This window comes from Mobula hypostoma, chromosome X1, assembly GCF_963921235.1.
Source record: "Mobula hypostoma chromosome X1, sMobHyp1.1, whole genome shotgun sequence".
Classification (NCBI taxonomy): Eukaryota; Metazoa; Chordata; class Chondrichthyes; order Myliobatiformes; family Myliobatidae; genus Mobula; species Mobula hypostoma.
This window is the reverse complement of record NC_086128.1, coordinates 28,657,850-28,677,408: the sequence shown is the minus strand read 5'-3', so window position 1 is coordinate 28,677,408 and position 19,559 is coordinate 28,657,850. Positions and strand designations below refer to the sequence as shown.

General features: G+C 40.0%; 1 protein-coding gene across 1 annotated transcript; it reads left to right on the top strand.

The window, feature by feature from the left end:
- Positions 1-262: 262 nt before the first annotated feature.
- LOC134340162 (tetraspanin-31-A-like) lies at positions 263-19,558 on the top strand. The gene is made up of 6 exons (XM_063037083.1): positions 263-485; positions 4,326-4,493; positions 7,262-7,342; positions 9,320-9,457; positions 10,142-10,249; positions 12,736-19,558. The coding sequence occupies exons 1-6, from the start codon at positions 288-290 to the stop codon at positions 12,808-12,810; spliced, it is 768 nt and encodes a 255-aa protein (XP_062893153.1). The 5' UTR covers positions 263-287; the 3' UTR covers positions 12,811-19,558.
- The last annotated feature ends 1 nt before the right edge of the window (position 19,559 follows it).

The following is a 19,559-nucleotide window of genomic DNA, read 5'->3' as shown; positions in this document are numbered from 1 at the left end:
ATAAAACCAGTTAAAATTTGTAATACTCTGATAAGCAGAGAGCTTTCTCTTTATTGTCCCGCCTACCATAGGCGAGTGGATATGACGCCAACATAGGACAACAAACATATGATTGGCAGGCAGGCAAACCAATGATAGGCCATGTTGACTTGCTAGTCTTCCGGGTTTGTCGCCGTAAAAATGAAGTCATAATAGTCATCATATGCCCTTCAACCAATTAGCCAAAGGCTTTCAAAGTAAAGGCAGCACAGAAAGATTGACTGTCAGTATTTTAGACCAATAACAATATGAATAGACAGAGTGCTTCCAGTAGCACCAATGAGCTACAAGAAACGGAGTCTGGGTGCGGTCGCCATTGTCATTGTAGTCAGACCGATAGCAATTGCGACTTATTGACACAGGAAAACCTGAGAGTCGTCAAGATGGTTTGTGGTGGCTTTACCTGCTCGAAGAACGCTCTCATCGCTTTAAACGTGGTGTATATAGTAAGTGAGGCCAGAAATGGGAATGAGCATGTGGAAGTGAGGGTTACCATGGGTCCGGTGTAGCGTTTGCAACGGGCGATCTGGGGGCCCGACTTTCGGAGCATGCGTGGCACACGTCTCCTTACCAGCTGACAGCAAGAAGCCAGTCCGTTCCCTGAACTGTCTGGGACGTTTAGTCGTTTCTGCGACTGCTGACATTTCAAACTGTAAACTTAGTTTACTTTTTTTTAATGTGTTTGTGCTCTTGTTCGTTGTAGCATTTTATGCTCAGAATCCGATTTAGGTTTATTATCACCGGTCTATGTCGTGAAATTTGTTAACTTAGCTGCAGCAGTTCAATGCAATACATAATCTAGAAGGAAGAAAAAAATAATTAAGTAAATCAATTACGGTATATGTATGTTGAATAAATTATAAAACGTGCAAAAACAGAAATAATATGTTAAAAAGTAGTGGGGTATTGTTCATGGATTCAATGTCCATTTAGGAATCGGATGGTGGAGGGGAAGAAGCGATTCCTGAATCGTTGAGTGTGTGCCTTCAGGCTTCTGTATCTCCTTCCTGACAGTAACATTAAGAAAAGGGCATGCCCTGGGTGCTGGAAGTCCAAGATAGCTCTGGATAGTTTGTGCAATTTAGTTTAATAAGTATTTTTACAGTTAGGAAATGTTTAGTGGAATATGGGCAAAATGTAGAGAAATAAAGTAAACTCAGATTAGTTGGTCGGCACGGAATATTTGGGCTGAAGGGTTTGTTTTCGTACTGTGTAGCTCTGACTAATTAGGTTTGCAGTTCACCAGATAAAGTAGTGGGTAGTGTTTTTTTTATTTGAAAGATCGTGGACTCTTCTGACGTGGAGAAGATATTTTAATCATTTGTGGAACTTGTGCTCTCCATGATTTTGTCACACAAGAATGCAAGAAAATAGAAGTAGGAGCAAGCAAAGAACCCTTTTTGTCTGCCATTTAATGTAATCATGGCTGATTTCTACTTTCAAATTTATCCAACATCATCTTAAATGCACATGATCTAGTTTCCGTGACTCTTGGGAGTGGGTAGGACAGCGAATTCAAAGATTACTCTTGAGTAATGGCTCTGGCCCTGATTTGTGCTGAGATACTGGGGCAAAAGTTGCTTCCAACAGTGAATGCATGAGTCTGATACTGAATATAGCCTTAAAAAGGGCTAAAGTGGGGAGCTAGTCTACTAACCTATGTTGCAATTTCAGCGTGGCCTGTGATTCTACTATTCTGCAATCAATATTGTCAATCATTGTTAATCTGGTTTAGTGAAAATGCTCTAAGATTTTGTTGGGTGGTATGCTTGAAGCTGTAGATGAACAAGTCTCTCTGCTCTTGATATGCAAAAAAAAATCTGGTAATAACTGTTGCCTTGTGACATCATCTGGTTCACATTTCCTGTACCCATAAATATTAAATTCAGTTTATTTGAATAAGCAGATTAAATATTGCTTTATGCTGATAGTGAAAGTGTGATGTGACACTTCTACCTACTGTAAGAGAATAAAAGAGAAGTTGAGAGTGCTTCTCCAAGTAAAGGGTTGTAGAAGTTTGGAACTGTTTTCTGAAAATGGCAATTGGGGCTTAAATTTGTACAATTAGAAATCAATAAGCATTAAAGAATATAGAGCATGGGTACAGTATGTGTGACTATCTTTTCTGACTCCTTGGTCTGTTCTATGATTCACACCTACCATCAGCATTTTCCCTGCAACTACAGGTGATGAAGCACTTCTTCCACCTCTCCCATGCTCACCATTCAGGGTGAAGCAGTGATTTTAATTGGTTTTGCTATCTAGTTTACTGTATTTGGTGTTTACAAGGTGGTCTCCTCTGTACTAGAGAAACCAAACAAAGGTGGTTTTGTGGTGCATCTGCATTCAGTCCGCGCAGTGACCCTGAGCTTCCTGTTGTCTTCCATTTTAATTCCCTGTCCCATTTTCACTCTGATCTGATAGTAGCCTTTTTTTTAAAAACTCATCTTGGCAAAAATAATCATGAAACTATCAGGTGAGCTTTTGTTTAAACCCATTTGATTCACTAAATTTTATTGTTCCTACCCTATCTGATTTATGATTCCAAACTCAACAATAAGTCGAGCTCTTAAGGTCCAGAACAATTGGTGATTAAACATAAAAAAAAATTGCCATCACCCTGTAAACAAATAAAGTAGCATAGATTTCTTAGTGTACTTTCCATGTCATCTTTTAATTGCTTTACTTTTGAGAAAAGCTAACGGTTGTGTTGTGAAGATGGTTGGAGGTAAAGAAGAGGGGCGACTGAAAAGTTTGTGTGGATCAATTGAATGTAATGTGCTTAAAATGTGTGCTTTTTTTGTGGACTTGTGGAGAATGCCTGGTGACATTGTGATGTTGAGGAAAAATGACTGGCAAGATTCATCACATTAGCAATTTAGAGTGACTGGATCCATGCAAAGAAAAAAAATCTGTTTTTAGGCATCCAGAGCTCCCCTAAATTTGGGAGAGGAATTGGTCACTGCAAACTGGCATTCGTGTAGCCTTGCTGTGGACAAACCATGCTTTTTGGAAGCCAAAGTTGAGGCAATGAGGAAACAACAAGACATTTGTGGGACTAGGGGAGAGATGGGAGTATCATTAGAAGATAAAGGAGAGAGGGGTGTTGACTGAATACTGCAGAGACTGCTGAAGGTTTGTCATGGTTATGGGTAGGAGAGTAGATAAGATGTAATAGTCACATGTACATTGAAATGCGTCATATGTTGTAAAAGGATGTGTTGGGGGCAGCCCACAATGTTGCCACACTTCTGGCGCCAATATGGCATGTCCAGTGTTCAGCAGAAAGACACAGCCAACATACAACAGCAGAGCAAACTCCATCAAACACACCCCACCCACCCCACACCCCACCACACCCCACCACACACCCCACAACACACCCCCACCCACCCCACACCCCCACACCCCCCCCCAGGGTCACTGGCCTTCATTCTCAAGGCCCAACCAATCTCTGCCCTTGAACTTGGGGATTGCAATTTTTTGCAAAGAAGCCTTCATTAAAAAGTAATCAGAAGGGGAGTAGATCTAATTAGCAATAATAATTAACTTCTGGTCTCTGACATGTGCCAACACAACTATTAAGTTCAAATGTTTAACAGCAAATTAAGCATTAACCTTTGTATAATCACTTAATAGAATGTGATAATCTTTGAAGTTTGTACCTTGTTAGCTGACAGCATGCTCTGATCCTGCAGCAGTAGTCTTCATTGACGTTAATGCCTTTAACCTAAATACCTCAAGGTGATAACTTTATATGGAGAAGAGACAAACAGAATTGATGAAATGTTGGTTTTATTGCACAAAAGGGCAAAGTGGATGTTAATGTCCAGATACATGTTAGCAGTAGTATACCCTCCTCTTAATATGGTCTCAAAGAACTTGGAAGCAATCCTGTCAGGGAACCAATGATTATTTTAATTTTAAAAGAAAAAGTTCCATTTAATCTGTTCTAGATAAAGTTGGTGGTGGCAGAGTAGGGAGTGAGAAGAAAATCTTTTCACATTTAGATGCAGATTTTTGATATTAATATACTTTGTAAAATTCTGCCTTTGGAAGATTTGTACAGCCTCTGGTCTTTTAAAAATAAATAAATAAATAAATCCATCAAACTTGTTGAAATGCCATCTATTTTATTTTGTCTACAGATCCAGTATGCACTGCAAAACGTTGGTCCTGATCGTAAATTGCTGGAGGAAATGTAGAGGATGCCACCATTTACTTCAGATGTGGTTTGCCAGTGGGTGGATGTTATTTCTAATTCCTGTTTTTTTTTTCTCTTTCAGTTAGTCGGGCTACTGCTTATTGGAGTGGCAGGATGGGGGAAAAGCTACGGCATAGTTTCCAGTATAAATGTCATTGGTGGAGTCATTGCTGTGGGAGTGTTCCTTCTTCTCATTGCTGTTGTGGGGCTTGCCGGAGCACTGAATCACCATCAGGTCATGCTGTTCTTTGTATCCTTTCATTGGTCTTAACACTGAATTGAGTATAATTGCTGTATTTGCTGTTAATCTTCTTTCCCCTACTTCCCCCTGCCCCCCACACAACCAGATGTGAGCTGGACTTGTTCTCAATCTCCCTTTTCTGTACACACAAGCTATTATATTTGTGTAATATGTTTGATGCTCTACTTTTGAGACAATATGAAACTGCCCACTGAAGGTTTGTGAAAGTGACCCTCAAAGACTTTATGTATGAAAGTGCCTGGCTGGTGTTCACAGCTTCTTAGCAGGCTGTGATTTAATGTATAATTTTGGTTTCTGTTTGGAGGGGGGTGAGAAAATAATTTAGAATTGGGTTTAATATCTCTGGCATATGTTGTGATTTGTTTTGTGGCAGCAATACATTGCCATACATAATTAAAAGAGAACTACAAGTTGTTATTTTTTTCAAACACCTTATGGGTGGTGTGTATGTGTATATCTTGGTGCAAAAAGAGAGCAAAAAAATAGTGAGGTAGTGTAGAAATCTGGCGAAGGGAAAGAAGCTGTTCCTGAAATGTTGAGTTTGTTTTCATTCCCCTGTACCATCTCCTGGATGGTAGCAATGAGAAGAGGTCATGTCCTGGGTGATGGGGGTCCTCAATGATGGATGCTGCCTTCTGGAGGCATTGCCTTTTGAAGGTGACCGTGCTGCTGAGGAGGCTAGCACCCATGATGGAGCTGGCTGAGTTTACAACTTTCTGCAGCTTCTTCCAATCATGTGCAGAGCCCCCCTCCATACCAGATGGTGAAGCAAACAGTTAGAATGCTCTCCATGGTACATTTGTTTATATTTTTAAAAAGTCATCAGTCTTTGGTGTCATACCAAGCCTCCTCAAACTCTTAATGAAATATAGCCAATTCAGAAATGTTGACGCCCAGAAACTGCTCACCTTTTCCACTGCAAATCCCTCGATGAGGACTGGTGTGTGTTCCCTCGACTTGCCCTTTCTGAAGTCCACAATCGATTCCTTCGTCTTACTGACATTAAGTACAAGGTTGTTGTTGCAACACCACTCAATCAGCTGGTATGTCTTGCCCCTGTACGCCGCCTCATCACCATCTGAAATTCTGCCAACAATAGCTGTCATCAGCAAATTTATAGATGGAGTTTGAACTGTCTAGCCACAGAGTCATAGGTGTAGAGATTAGAGCAGCAGGCTCACATCCCTGAGGTGCACCGGTGTTGTCAGCTAGGAGATGTTATTTACAATTTGGCACTGACTGTGATCCCCTGGTGAAGTCAAGGATCCAGTTGCAGAAGGAGGTATAGAGGCCCAGGTTTTGGAGCTTGTTGATTAGAACTGAAGGTATGATTGTGTTGAACACTGAGCTGCAATCAATAAACAGCAGCCTGATGTAGGTATTGTTATTGTCCAGGGCAAGTGAAGAGCCAGTGCAATTGCATCCAGTTTAGACCTATTGTGCAATGGGCAAATCCTTCAAATGTAATGGGGGGGAAAAAATTGCACAGAATCTTGCTTGGGCCTTCTGGCAAAGACATTCTTTAAAATCGGACTGATTACAGTAATCCCTGGCACAATATTAGCTGCAGCTTTTCTAAGCCACATCTTGCAGCAGAAATAAAGCCACTCTCACTACTTAATCCCTTGTCAGGGATATTCTATCAATATTAAGGAAATCCTGTGGAACAAAGTATATTCGTGATGTAACAGTTATCTTGGTTTTGTTATTGGTACTTTAATAATAATTGTTTTTGGAATGTGGGCATTGCAGGCTAGCATTATTGCATTTGAATGGACTAGCTTGCTGAGCCATTTCAGAGAGTACACTGCTATAAATCTGAAGTCATACACAAGTCAAGCTGAGACCTTTTTCTAAAAGGCTTTCGTTAAAGCTTTTTTTCAGGAACCAGGTTAGCTTTTATGACAATCCAATTATGACAATCCGATAATTCCATAGTGCTGTTATTTTACCAATTATTAACAATTTAAATTCCATAGTATTTAAACTCGTGCTTCTGGTTTGTTTGTCCAACTCTCTGAATTACTAAAGTAATTTAACAGCAGTACTAGAGCAGTAGTCATGTGACCAGTTTTGCTACCATACCTAATTGCAGATTTATTTCATTAACTCAATTTGTGTTTCTATAATGGGATTTGAACTTGTTCATCTTTGGATTCCTGGTCCCACAACATAATCACATGCACTAGATCCAATGTGGTGTAGTGCATGGGTGAACGATTTAATCTTGCATATCTATGTCTGGAGAGTAACTATGTTGGCTCAATTTAAGGATTAAGTAATGACTCAATAGTTGTATTTATTTTAATGCTACTTTTCTTGTAATATGTAGATAGAAAGAGGAGTAGAGTGGTAAAACTGCCTTTATTAAAATATTAAGAGTTTATCTAAACAGAATGCTAGATATTTAATTGCTCCGATAACAAAGACTTTGAGGGGTTTTGCACACTGGTATCATTTATCATTAAATTTGCTCCTACTACATGGGAGCAGTGTTGGTTCATTTTGGGCAGCTTTAATATATTTCCAGTGACCTTTAAGTTCGAGTGTCATGAAAGCTTTGCATTTAAACTGTAATCTTTCTTGCATGAGGGCACTTGCTGCAGACATGGGGTGGAAACTGCTAATGAGTTGCAATTGATGTTATTAAATGTTAGCTGGTCTTACTAGTTTTGTATGTACGGCTTTGGGGCTGACATTTCAGTATTTATTTTTCATCAATTATTCCTCCTATGCTTCTTTGACTTTCATTGCAGTACATGGTTATTTTATTTCTGGTCTTTATGATTCAGTTTGGAGTTTCTTGTTCATGTCTGGCACTGAACCGAGGTCAACAGGTAAGTTTCACACTATGCATTGCTCTGATATATTTAGTTTTATGCTTCCCTTTTTGATGCTTGATTGTACATTAGCTTTACAGATGATGCATATGGTGTAGGAAACTCAAAAGGTCTAGTCCCTTCATCTGATCATTATTTTTTCCTTTGTATTGTTCTAAACAGTTCAAATTATTAGTGGCCTGTTTTTAATTGACATAAATCACAGCAAACCATGCTCTGTGTTGTCAGTCATTTTGTTTTGAAACATTCTCTAGTATGCCTCGGTGTTTAAATGTACATTCTTTTAAGGTAAAATTATTCTTTAATTCAAACCCGTATCCAATGCTTATAACTTTTCTGTAGCAGCCCCCATGTAATTGAGATTCACTTTAAGGTTAAATGGCTAAACTCAATGTGGGCTATACTACTGTTCTCAAAGCTGTGGCTTTTGGGCTTCTGTGCAATCAGAAGTATTGCTTTTAAGTGGATGCAGTGAGCCAGGTGGGGGAAAAAAATTGCATGATTTTGTGTTAGGTAGCATATTAGCCAAATTTTTCATCCACAGAACTAGAGTTGCAATCCAACGGAATCTAATGTGGACCAGAGTTGGAAGGGAGGGGAAATGTCTGATCTCTAATTAATCACTCCGGCCTGATGAACGATTTTGTATACAATGTTTTTTACATGTGTCATATATGGTATACAGTATCATTCATCTTTCTGTATGTCAAAATTCTTTGATTTCGGTTGTATTCAATACCATCGTCCTTGAGATACTGTAAGCGAAACTCTCCAAGCTTAACTTGCCAGTGAGCTGCAGTCTCCATGCACACCTCCATAGCCCACTCATTTAGCAATGGTGTGCCACAGGGGTGTAATTTCTCTGTACATCAGTGACTGCATCTCCAGTGTTCATCAGTCAAATTGGTAGTTTATGGATGACACCTGTTATTGGACTGATCACCAGAGGCAACAAATCCAAGTACCACCAAGTAGTGTCCTGGTGCGATCACAACTTGGACCTGAATGCCCTCAAAATGTGAGATGCTTATCAACTTCAGGAGAAATATTTCCTCTCCGCACATTCTTTATCAAAACTTTACAGTTTCAACATTCGGGTTCCTGGGCATCATTACTTCACAGGGCCTCATGTGGAAGAACCGTATCTCCTTCATTAACAAAAAGGCTCAGCAGAGGATGTACTACTTGCATAGTTGGTAAAAATTCAATCTTCTCCAGAATATACACTGCTATCATGTAGAGTATCCTTGCATCAGCCGTTACTGTCTGATTTGATGCAGCATCCTCTCAATAAATGAAAACTACAGTAAGCTATTGGGTCAGTTGAAAAAGTCATTGGCTGCAGTTTACTATCACAGCAGGGCTTGTATGTGTCCAGGGGAAAGAAGTGGGCAATTAATCATTGCAGATATTACCCACTCTGCAAACTGCCTTTTCCCAAAGCTCCCTTCTGGAAAGTGTTGTAGGGCTATTAAAAGCAACAAAAAAAACTTCGTGCCATTTTAAAAGTGACTCCTCTCCCTGCCCCAGACTGTTAAATCTGATCAACCATTTAATTAGTCCCCCCGCCCCCATTAACTCAGTCACAAACTGCAATATAAACACTTTAAACCACTTTTTATAAAGTGTCTGCATTGTAAATGCATGTTGTTACAGGGATATTTGTGTTTATGCAGATTTTATTCCACATCTGTACCTTAACCTCCAACTTATTTTTATATAATTCTTTATAATTTTTTTTTGCATGTTAGTGCGAACACACCATAGCAAATCCCTAATGCATGTAAATGTATATGATGAATAAAGGTGATCCTTGATCCTACTTTCAATCTGGAACTTGTGTCAACCTGGTAGTTAACCATATAACTGCCTCACCCATTCAGAATGATGTTTGCTTTAGGTATGCAGTGATGCACTTCAGAAATGGCTGTATTTGGGAGTTGGTGTGCAGTGAAACTCTTTTTTTCTGTCTAGGAACATTTGCTAAAATTGACTTGGGACAGAATGTCAAATGCAACCAGGAAAGATCTAGAACACCAACTCAACTGCTGTGGATTTATGAATGATACAGAAAGTGCCACCTATGACATGGATTGTTTGCTATGTGACGCAGTGAGTATCTTTCTTGCTGGATTTTATTGTTCTTGTAAAGATTTGATAAGAGTAATATGGTTTGCATTCATCATGTTTTAGGAAATGTATTTTCACTACATCCCCATTCCATCAGTCTTTTGTGATCAGAAATGTCACAATGAGCTTCTGTTCATCCACTGAAGTGGCTTTTATTTTATTTGAAATGGAAATAAACTGATCACTGCCCTCATTGCAATGAAGGAAGGTTTGAACTGCACTTGTTATGGCTGTGGTGGTTGAGAGGAAAGTGAGAGAATGGCCTGTGGTCAGATCTTGGGTAAGACTGGTTAGGTCACAAAAAAATGACTGCACTTCAAAATTGCCTGTAAATACTTCAGGACCTCCTTAAAAAGGTTCTTGAGATTGTGTAACTGCAAGTATTTTTACATGGAGAAAATAAGGGGATTAAAGTTTCCCAATCTTCCCTGCCTGAAACCAAAGTTAAAATTAGTTACATTATGTAAATCTTCCCCTATGCTGTTTGGCAAAATGGTCACAAACCAAGTATAATAGTGGCATTAAATGATTGAAAGGAATCCTCTTTAGCTGCTGAGCATCTATGATGGATGATGACCTCTGAAGGTATTATTTTTAAACTATACTTGTGTAATCCTTGCAGGAAGTGCTCAGATTTTAAATGTCTATTTCTTTAACCTTTGACAGTCCTGCAAATCCACTCATTGTGAAACTTGTGGTGATGTCATGCTGACACATGCTGGCGAGGCTTTGAGGATCCTTGGAGGCGTGGGCCTTTTCTTCAGCTTTACTGAGGTGAGATTTGTCATCTTGTAATGTTGTATTTGCTTCAAAGCTCTGAATTTTATAAATACCTTGACTGATGAAGTGGAAGGGTGGGTTAGTAAGTGTGCAAATGATAAGAAAGTTGGTGGAGTTGGGGATAGTGTAGAAGGTTGTAGATTACAATGGGACATTGACAGGATGCAGAACTGGGCTGAGAAGTGGCAGATAAAGTTCAGCCCAGAGAAGTATGAAGTGATTCACTTTTAGAAGGTTGAAGTTGAGGGCAGAATACAAGGTTGTTGGCAGTATTATTAAGTGTGGAAGAACAGTGGGATCTTGCAGTCCCCATCCTTGGATACCTCATCTTAGTCAGGGAATTGAGTTCAAGAGCTGTGAGGTAATGTTACAGCTCTCTAAAATCCTGATTAGACTACACTTGGAGTATTGTGTTCAATTCTAGTCACCTCATTATAGGAAGGATGTGGAAGCTTTAGAGGGGGTGCAAAGATGATTTATCAGGGTATTGCCTGAACTAAAGAGCATGTCTGAGGATAGGTTGAATGAGCTAGGGCTTTTCTCTTTGGAGCAAAGGAGATTGAGAGGTGACTTGATAAGAGATGTACAAAATGGAGCCATATATAGACTGGACAGTCAGACTTTTTCCCAGGGTGGAAATAGCTAATATGAGGGATCATAATTTTAAGGTAATTAGAGAAAAGTATATGGGTGTGTCGGAAGTTTTAAGAGTGGTGGGTGTGTGGAATGTGCTGCCAGGGCTGGGGTAAATGGTAGATACATTAAGGGCAATTAAGAAACTCCTGGACGTACAGATGAAAAGAGGAAAGGATTATGCGGGAGGGAAGGATTAGATGATCTTGAAGTAGGTTAAAAGGTCAGTATAACATCATGGGCTGAAGGACTTGCATTGTGCCGTACTGTTCTTGTTCTATAATGGATGGAGATAAATTTTATAAAAGGAATTTCTCATCGTGGCTATTGAGTCATTGTCCTTCATTTTGGTGTAAAACCAAAACTTGAGCTATTAAAACATGTTTTGATTTTTTTTCCAGTATATCTGAAATTAAAAATAGACCCTGACTCTGTTCTTTGACCTATTCCAGGTGTGTACAATCTACAAAATGCACTGTAGTCACTTCCCTCTGCTACTCTCAACATTCCTAAACCCATGAGCACTATCAACATGGATGGGGGTGTCAGATGTGTGGAAATGCCACCCCTTGCAAGTTCTCTTCCACGTTGCACACTATCCTAACATGAAAATGCACGAGTTCTACATCTTCAAATGCTCTCCCTAATGGAGAACATTTTCCTTCACCAGAAGCTCACCACCACCTTCTCAAGGGCAGTTAGGGGTGGGCAATAAGTGCTTTTGTTGTGACATGATTTTTAAAAGATGTTGAATTGGTCTATGTTCACAAGTTCTGATAAGTTGTGTTGGAAAACTGAAGGTAGCACAGTTAGAATGCAAGACTAGTAGATGCTGTCCAGTTGTTAAGGCAAATAATGGTACCCAGAGTAAAGTGACATGGTACCCATAAACCTGTATCATCTGGTCTTGGACATGACTTCCTTGGGGACATCTTACTATTTACATTAAATAATTCTATATTACCTCCTTCAGCCTCTGCTGTTCTAGAGAAAACAAACCCAGCCTAAACAGTTACTCTATTTTACATTCCATCCCTGGCAACATCCTGGTGAATTTCCACTGCATCATCAGTGCAATCTTGTCCTTCCTATGAAATACACACAATATTTAACTAATATTATTAATGGCATAACCTTTCCACTCTTGGTTTATTCCATGTCTAAAGGCAGACAATCTGTATACTGCCTTCCCAATCCTCTTTGCTTGTGCTTCTGCCTTTGGGCATCTTTGGCCACCATAATAACTGTTCAATACACTCATTGGCCACTTTATTAGATAACTCCTGTACCTAATAAAGTGACCACTGAGTCTGTGGTTATTTGCTGTAGCACATCCTCTTCAAGGTTCGATGTGTTATGCATGCAGAGATGCTTTTCTGCACAACACTATTGTAACATGTGATTATTTGAGTTACTGCCACCTTCCTGTCAGCTTGAACCAGTCTGGTCATTCTCTTCCAACCTCTCTCATTTATAAGGTGTTTCCACCCATAGAACTGCTGCTCACTGGCTATATATTTTTTGTTTTTCCACACCATCCTCTGTTAATTCTAGAGTGTGAAAATTTCAGGAAACAGCGGTTCTGGGATACTCAAACCACCCCATTAGGTACCGACAATCATTTCACAATCTGTCACTTGGGTCACATTTCTTTTCCATTCTGATGTTTGGTCTGAACAACTGAGTCATTCTTAGTCATTCTAAGCTGAAGACTGCCCTCAGATCAATGTCCTTTGATTATGGATGATGTCACATTCACAAATGCCACCCCTGCACATAAATGTTGTAGAATAACTTTTCTGATAAGTGAAAAAGATAACGTGCTTTGTTTTCTCCTCTTCCACCAGATTCTTGGAGTTTGGCTTGCAATGCGTTTTAGGAACCAGAAAGATCCACGAGCAAATCCTCGTGCCTTTTTGTAGGATCCTTCGCCATTCTTGTGACAGTTGTATCTTGTAGCTGCTCAAAGTTATCTTTCCCAGGGATTATTTTCATCAAAACCCTTTGATTCTTTAAAACAAGAGCCTTCATAATGTATGATTGGATGGAGCAAATGGTCGCACTGCATGGATTATCTCGGTGCCATGGACTAGACTTAGTGAAAATTTACCCAAACCCACCATCCTTGATGTGAAGTTCTTGCAATATAATGCCATCGTACAAGACTAGGACTTGAAAAAAAAGTGCGAAGTGTTAGAAATTTTTGAAATTAATATGGAGCCTCTGTTTCTTTATAATGCAGCTATAAATACAGACTTGGCATAATTATAGCTACCATTGATGCTTGGCCAGTTCTTTGTTAACAGAGGGCAATGGAGTTGAGGAGGCAAGAATTCAGTCTATCCTCTCACAACCATTTTGAGTCAAAGCCTTTTTTAAATAGTACAGAATATTTATGAGCAACACGATCAGAGTTTAAGCTTGACAGTAACTACTTTTAATTTGCCAGCAAAACCAGCCATACTGATTTCAATTTCCTTCTGTGCAGTCAGGTTTAGCCTTGGGCTTTATCAGGCTGTGCCAGTGAAGCCACACTAGAGTCGTAGAGAAGTATAGCACAAACAGGCCCTTTGGCTTATCTAGTCCATGTCAAAACTATTTAAACTGCCTACTCCCAATGACTTGTGCCTGGACTATATCCCTCCATATCCCTACCATGTACTTATCCAAACTTCTCAAGTGTTGAAATCTGGCTCACATGGACAACTTGTGCTGGCAGCCCACTCTACACTGCCATGACCTCTGGTTGTAGTCCCACCCAACTTCAGTGGAAGAAGCCTCCTTGTATTTATCGTATCTATACCCCTCATAAATCTAGATCTATTCTGTTGGTCAAAGTGAAAGCTGACCCCGGTAGCTTGTTGCGTCCCCTGTGATGCCTGACCCCAAGAGGTATGACAAATTCTCAGACTGGCAGCTGTAACTCAGTGGTAAATGGAAAGTGAGTACATGTGAATAACCAACTTCAAGTCTTTATTTTCCAAATCCTGGTTGTCATAATGTCATTGTTTAATGTATATCAATACTACTGAAATTGTTTTCTCACTTTGTAATATCCCAGATACCCCATCAAATTAACTGTGGCTCCAAACATGTTTAGAACGCTCCCTCAATTACAAAGTTGAGAGCTGACTGTTAGCAGTATTCTCCACAAATCTCAAACACCATGTCTTGCTCTACAGCACCATTAAGTAATCTTTCTAGAAGACTGTCAGCTATTTAGTGTATAGTTCCATTTTGTACTGTATCTTTAATACAGAAGACACACAAAGTATGTCTTTTGAGCTAAGAACAAAGTGAAATGTCAGTATTTTAGGGGCTGAATTATTAAGTTATCTAATAAATGCAATTAACTAGTTTTGTCAAAAATCCTGGTTGGTGATGTGTATACTGGCTTTAACTCACTATGTCACTGCTTTGTTTAGGTGTAGTGTACAGACTTGAATAGAGGAGAGCAAGACCAGTGTTATCTCCTAACAAGTGTAATTCTACTTTTTATTTAAACTAAGGCTTTTGTTCGTTTTGATGTTTCTAGTTTTCACTTGACTTTTGGACCAGGATGTAAGGTTTGGTAGGAGTAACTTCCTCAGACATTGCATAATGATGGCTTACTGGTCTCTTCAGGTTATCAATGATGTGAAAAGACAGCCCAAAGCTTAATGTATAATGCCTATACAAGGAATTTAACAGCAAAATCTATAGCAATGTGCCAACATTGCCAATGCATACTGAATTATATTGTTAAGGATTGTTGTGTCTGAACAACTTATAGCACACAAGTAGTGTGAACAACTGTATTGAGGGCCAGATTCAGGCAAGGATTTTGTATGCTTGCCAATTGAACTAGTGTACATTTCCACATACTGATTCTTAAAAGCCTTTCAGTTTCTTACTAAGATCCTTTGTTAATTGAGGAGGGGAAAAAAACATTTTGGTCTATATACAAGTCCTGGATATTAAGATGGAAATAAAAAGGCAGGAATCAATGAAATTAACCATAATCCTAATGGATTAAAATAATAAGGTCTCTACCCCTCCCCTCCCCCCACAAAATCAATATCTAGTTAGGTTGAGAAATTGACTTTGCACTGGCCTAGAAGGCCCTGTTGTGCAAAATTTACATGTAGCAGCTCTTTACCACCCAGCTCATGTGGGAATGGGTAACAAATCAATTTTAACTTTTTTCCCCTCCATTGAGGAGGTTGTGCATGAAATTCCTACAGTGCTCACCACAATTGATTTTCCTGGGAATTGTACTGATTTATTAATAACATTATACAGGTTAAATTAAGGTTAAACAATCTTCAGCACATATTCCCTGATAGCTTGATCCTCAATGTGAAAATATTCATTAAATATTTCAATTTATTTCATGTAATTAAGATTTTTGTAACATCTTTGACCTTTTCAGGGAGTATTTGCTTGACACTGAAATCTTAATACACATTCCCAACCCCCCACCCCAGTGTAATGGTTAGATTGTATAGGTGGCTGTCCCATTTCCCCCTCAAACCCCCCCCCCCCAAAAACCACATGCACTTTCACAAGGGACAATGCAGTTGTATACTATACCTTAAAGTTGAAACTGCATTCTCTGGCAGGGCCAATGATCCTGAGGAGAATCCAGCATGCAGAAAGGCAAGGGTTGCAATATTTGAGTTGGCAAAAGTTAATTGGTATTAGTGAATTTTTTGAGAACTGTGGCCTTTATTCTGAGATGGGGTGGGGAGGAGAGAGAGAATCCAAAATGTCAATGAATTTGGTTAATGTTTATCCCCCAACATGGAGATGGGAAAGATCCTTGTGGCAGCGCGCCATTTGTGGGTGTCATTCTTGAGCAAGTGTATGATCAAGCATTCTATGAATTGAGTAAAGTGACCCAAGGCTTCTGACGCAGTGACAGGAATGAGGCATGGGCTCTTGTTCTACAGCCGGTTTGAAACTTAATTTACACTCTGCATAACAGTTGCAGTAACATACTGTCGATCTAGAGTTTTGCACTTGATGGCTGCAGGTTTCACCAACAGAACAGTGTTTGTGTACCTACTGTGCAAGTGTGGAGGCCTTTTTATGGCACTGGTTTAAAAAAAAGTGGTGAGCATCATGGAGATTGGTAGGTTGGTTGTTTCATGTTGTGGGTGTTAATAAAGAATTTGAATATATTTTTGGTTTGGAAATAGATCAAACCTAAGAATTACTACTAAACAAGTAGCAAGTTGGCCACAGCTTTCCATAGCCCAGGGCATTGATGTTTTCCTGTGCAAGGGCAATGTTGAAGAGCAAAGATGTTTAACAGGGAATGAAATAAACACGATGTAGGAGACACTAAACCATTCATTTGTTGCTAAATTAGTGATAATACCTTAAGGCCTATTGAAGATTTCTAATAGCTGCCCCTAGCATTGCCTGAATTTGAGTGTCCAAAACCATTGCTTGCTCCATAAAGGTTGGCTGGATATTGTGTAAACATGACTTGGATTTCAAAAATGCGGAAAATGACAATTTTATGCAAAATAAGTGAAGACACCTTTTCCTGTAATAAATGCTTTACTAATTCACAAACATTTTTGTCAGTACTTTGTAGAATTAGTCAGTGAAAATCCTTTGGGGGTCAGAGTGGGTGACAAATGAGCATTATTTTGAGGGGGGGGGGAAGGAGAGGAAAGATCCAGTGTTTGCAGTACAGATCCAGATTTCTACCATTCTGTGGTTTAATTCAGCAGTGCTCAGGAAGGGTACGATCATAGTTTTATGTAATAGGTTTGATTTAAATAAAACTATTTCCATTGGGACTTGGGGCACATCTTGTGCCACAAGCCATGCTCTCAGCAATCCTGTTCCCTCAAATTGTTACCTTTTCTCTCTCTCATTCCCATGAGCTTCAGTATGCAATAACTACTTAATGTACCACCCAGCACAAACACGTAGTACAACAGGACTCTTAGGCCGCCCATGACCTAAACTCGATTAAGAACAAAATCAGGAAACACTGTGCACACAGCGATAGAAATCTGGAACCTGCTTTTGTAAACAGCAAGTCATCCTGATGAAATTAAGGATCTGTTAACCGAAAGTCTCTAGGAGACACGTATAAAGAATTGGATCACATGAATGACAAACTTAAGGCTACTGGAAATGCTGTTTCAACCTGTACAGGCCAATCCCCTGTACTATGGATACAACGGATTACAGAAACATTGAGTTCCAACCATACCACTGAATTTTGAAAGAACAGGATCCTACACAACTTACAACCCTTGTCAAAGTCCATATCTACTGTGGGTACCTGGAATGTGAGAACCATGCAAGAATAACAAAGGTGACACTACAAAAACTGTAAGCCTTCATCAACCAGTACCTGGGAAGGATCCAAAGTAAACAACCAGGAATACATAGATACAGAAATGAAGTTAACCAACATCATCTCCAGGCAGCCATTAAAATTGAATCCCCAAAGAAAGGGGGGTGGGGGGAGGGACATCCAAAGAGCACATGGAGGAGAAATACTGAGGCTGAAATTAGAAAATTGGAACACTCCTGATCCGACCTTAAAATTGACTCTTAAACAGAGGATGGAGACAGGAGGTCATCGATGGCCTATGCTCCACTGGGAGCTAAGGGCCCAAGACAATGACAACTGAGCATTAACACAAAACAAGACAATATACAATGAATACTGACTAAAGGTTTAAAATACTTATGGCTTTCTATCATGCAAGGCTGTTATGCTATAAATCCACTTTCAAGTCATGTTGGCAATACTAGGCAAAAGTGCATCATCGTTCTGCCACTCCTGAAGGTGAGGAACATTTTCTGATACAAGGATCCACTGACAGTTGGTATACCTCAATGGCCCATCTTTGAGCTACTGCTAGCCTCTATCAGAGGAATAACTGAATTTCAAACCAGAAAGCATTCACCAGAGGGGTTGTGATGTGCAACTTTCTCCCTCCACATGGCTACTAAAAGCAAGTCCCCTATTTTAAGCTTGGTAGATAGAAACAAAACACTACAGCATTAGCTCTAAACATTGAGAAACACTCTCACCACACATGCTGGCTGACCTACTGAGAATGTGCAGTATTTAAGGTTATTAAGAGTAAATCTTTTGGCTATTTAAGGCTTCTATTGTCCTATTTAATCCTAAATATCCAATTATAATTTATCCCTTACAGTCACTGACTTGATTAACTGGCTATTACAACACTGACCACACAACAATACCTATTGGTCAGGACACTTTGGAATGTACACATAGTTTGTGAGAATTACAGTAATTAGAACCAAGGTACAGATCAATTCTGATCTAATTGTAAAGCAAGACAAGCTTGAGGAGCTGAACAGCTGAACAGCAGCCGCCTCTTGTAACAGGAAAGCTGGCCTGGGAGAAGGCTGCCAGAGCCCGAATGGCTGATTTCCCTCTGTCAGATCCAAATTGCACCAGACTAACACAAGGCGAGACACGTTGTAGTGGAGTTGAAGTTTAACAGCATTCCCAAGTTTAATCTAGGGAAGTCCAAAGACCATCAGCTGTAGTGACCCATCCTAGAACTGGTGGGAAAGTGGAATTCTTTGTCAGAGACAAAAGACAATCAGAGGCCATTTACAAAAAGTCCCAAATTCTAGGTGGGTATTATTAGGAATTCTGAGGTTTGAAAGTGGCAGAGGAATAACCAACAACTTCACAACATGCAAGGCAGTTGGCCTTTGGCAGCAGACAGACTCCACCATTTATCTTTGCCAGAGAACTGGTACTTGGAAAGCCAACCTGGCATTCCTACAGCACCGTTCAATTTGGGGACAGCAAGATCCCAGAAGGACTGTGATAGTGATCCAATAATCTGCAAGTGTTCAAGGAGAGAGAACTACTGACCAAATTTATGTTTCTCTTCACAGAATGAGAGGTGCTAGTAACACTGGCGTTTACCGTGCAAGCCCACTTGGGCTGTGATTTGAAGTCATCGTACCTGTCTTCCCCCCCCCCCCCCAATTAGGTTTGGATTACATACAGGGCTCAAACCTATCCTCCCTGCACTCCTAATCCCCTAAATTATGGATACTGCCAGGCCAAATAAGGATGCCCAGACATTATTCTAAGGAGCTGGATCTTAGCCTGAAAAACAAGCCACCAGGCAAAATAATCTGCCATGTTAATCAGGAAAATGTGCTTTGATTCCTTTAGAAAGTTCAATACACTCAAATACAGCCACAGCAAACTGTTTGGAGAGGGAGAAAAAAATTACTTTCTTTTCCTCCTCCCTTCATTTTCCCCTCAGTTCCAAGCCAGGTTAAAGCAGCACAGGGTCACACTGTTACAGCACCCATATACCTTCCCGGAGAGGGCTCAGCCTCCCAATTAGAGGGGCAAAGTTGATTCAAGGTGGGAATGTACGGGTTAACTTCAAGGGGTTTGTGTGTGTTTGGAGGGGCAGGGGTAGCACTAAACTCCCAGCCTTCATGCACAGTGTCAACAGTGCCAAAAGATTGGCACGCAGACAAATGCAAGAGAACAATGCCAGGTGCAAAGCTGACAAATTTCAAGCTCCCCAGACCAGTGTCACACTGCCACCTGGTGGCTTTGGGCAAAGAAACCAGCTTCACAGATCAACAGCAGAACAGAAACTAGAGATATTCTCAAATGGTTAAAGCTCAATTTGCTTCTCCCCTCTCC

Bases quoted from the DNA above. Each gene is read 5' to 3' on its own strand.
- LOC134340162 (XM_063037083.1), top strand. From the start codon at position 288: ATGAATAGACAGAGTGCTTCCAGTAGCACCAATGAGCTACAAGAAACG. The intron at 9,458-10,141 runs GTGAGTATCTTT...AACCTTTGACAG, and splicing joins ATTGTTTGCTATGTGACGCA to TCCTGCAAATCCACTCATTG. The intron at 10,250-12,735 runs GTGAGATTTGTC...CTCTTCCACCAG, and splicing joins TTTTCTTCAGCTTTACTGAG to ATTCTTGGAGTTTGGCTTGC.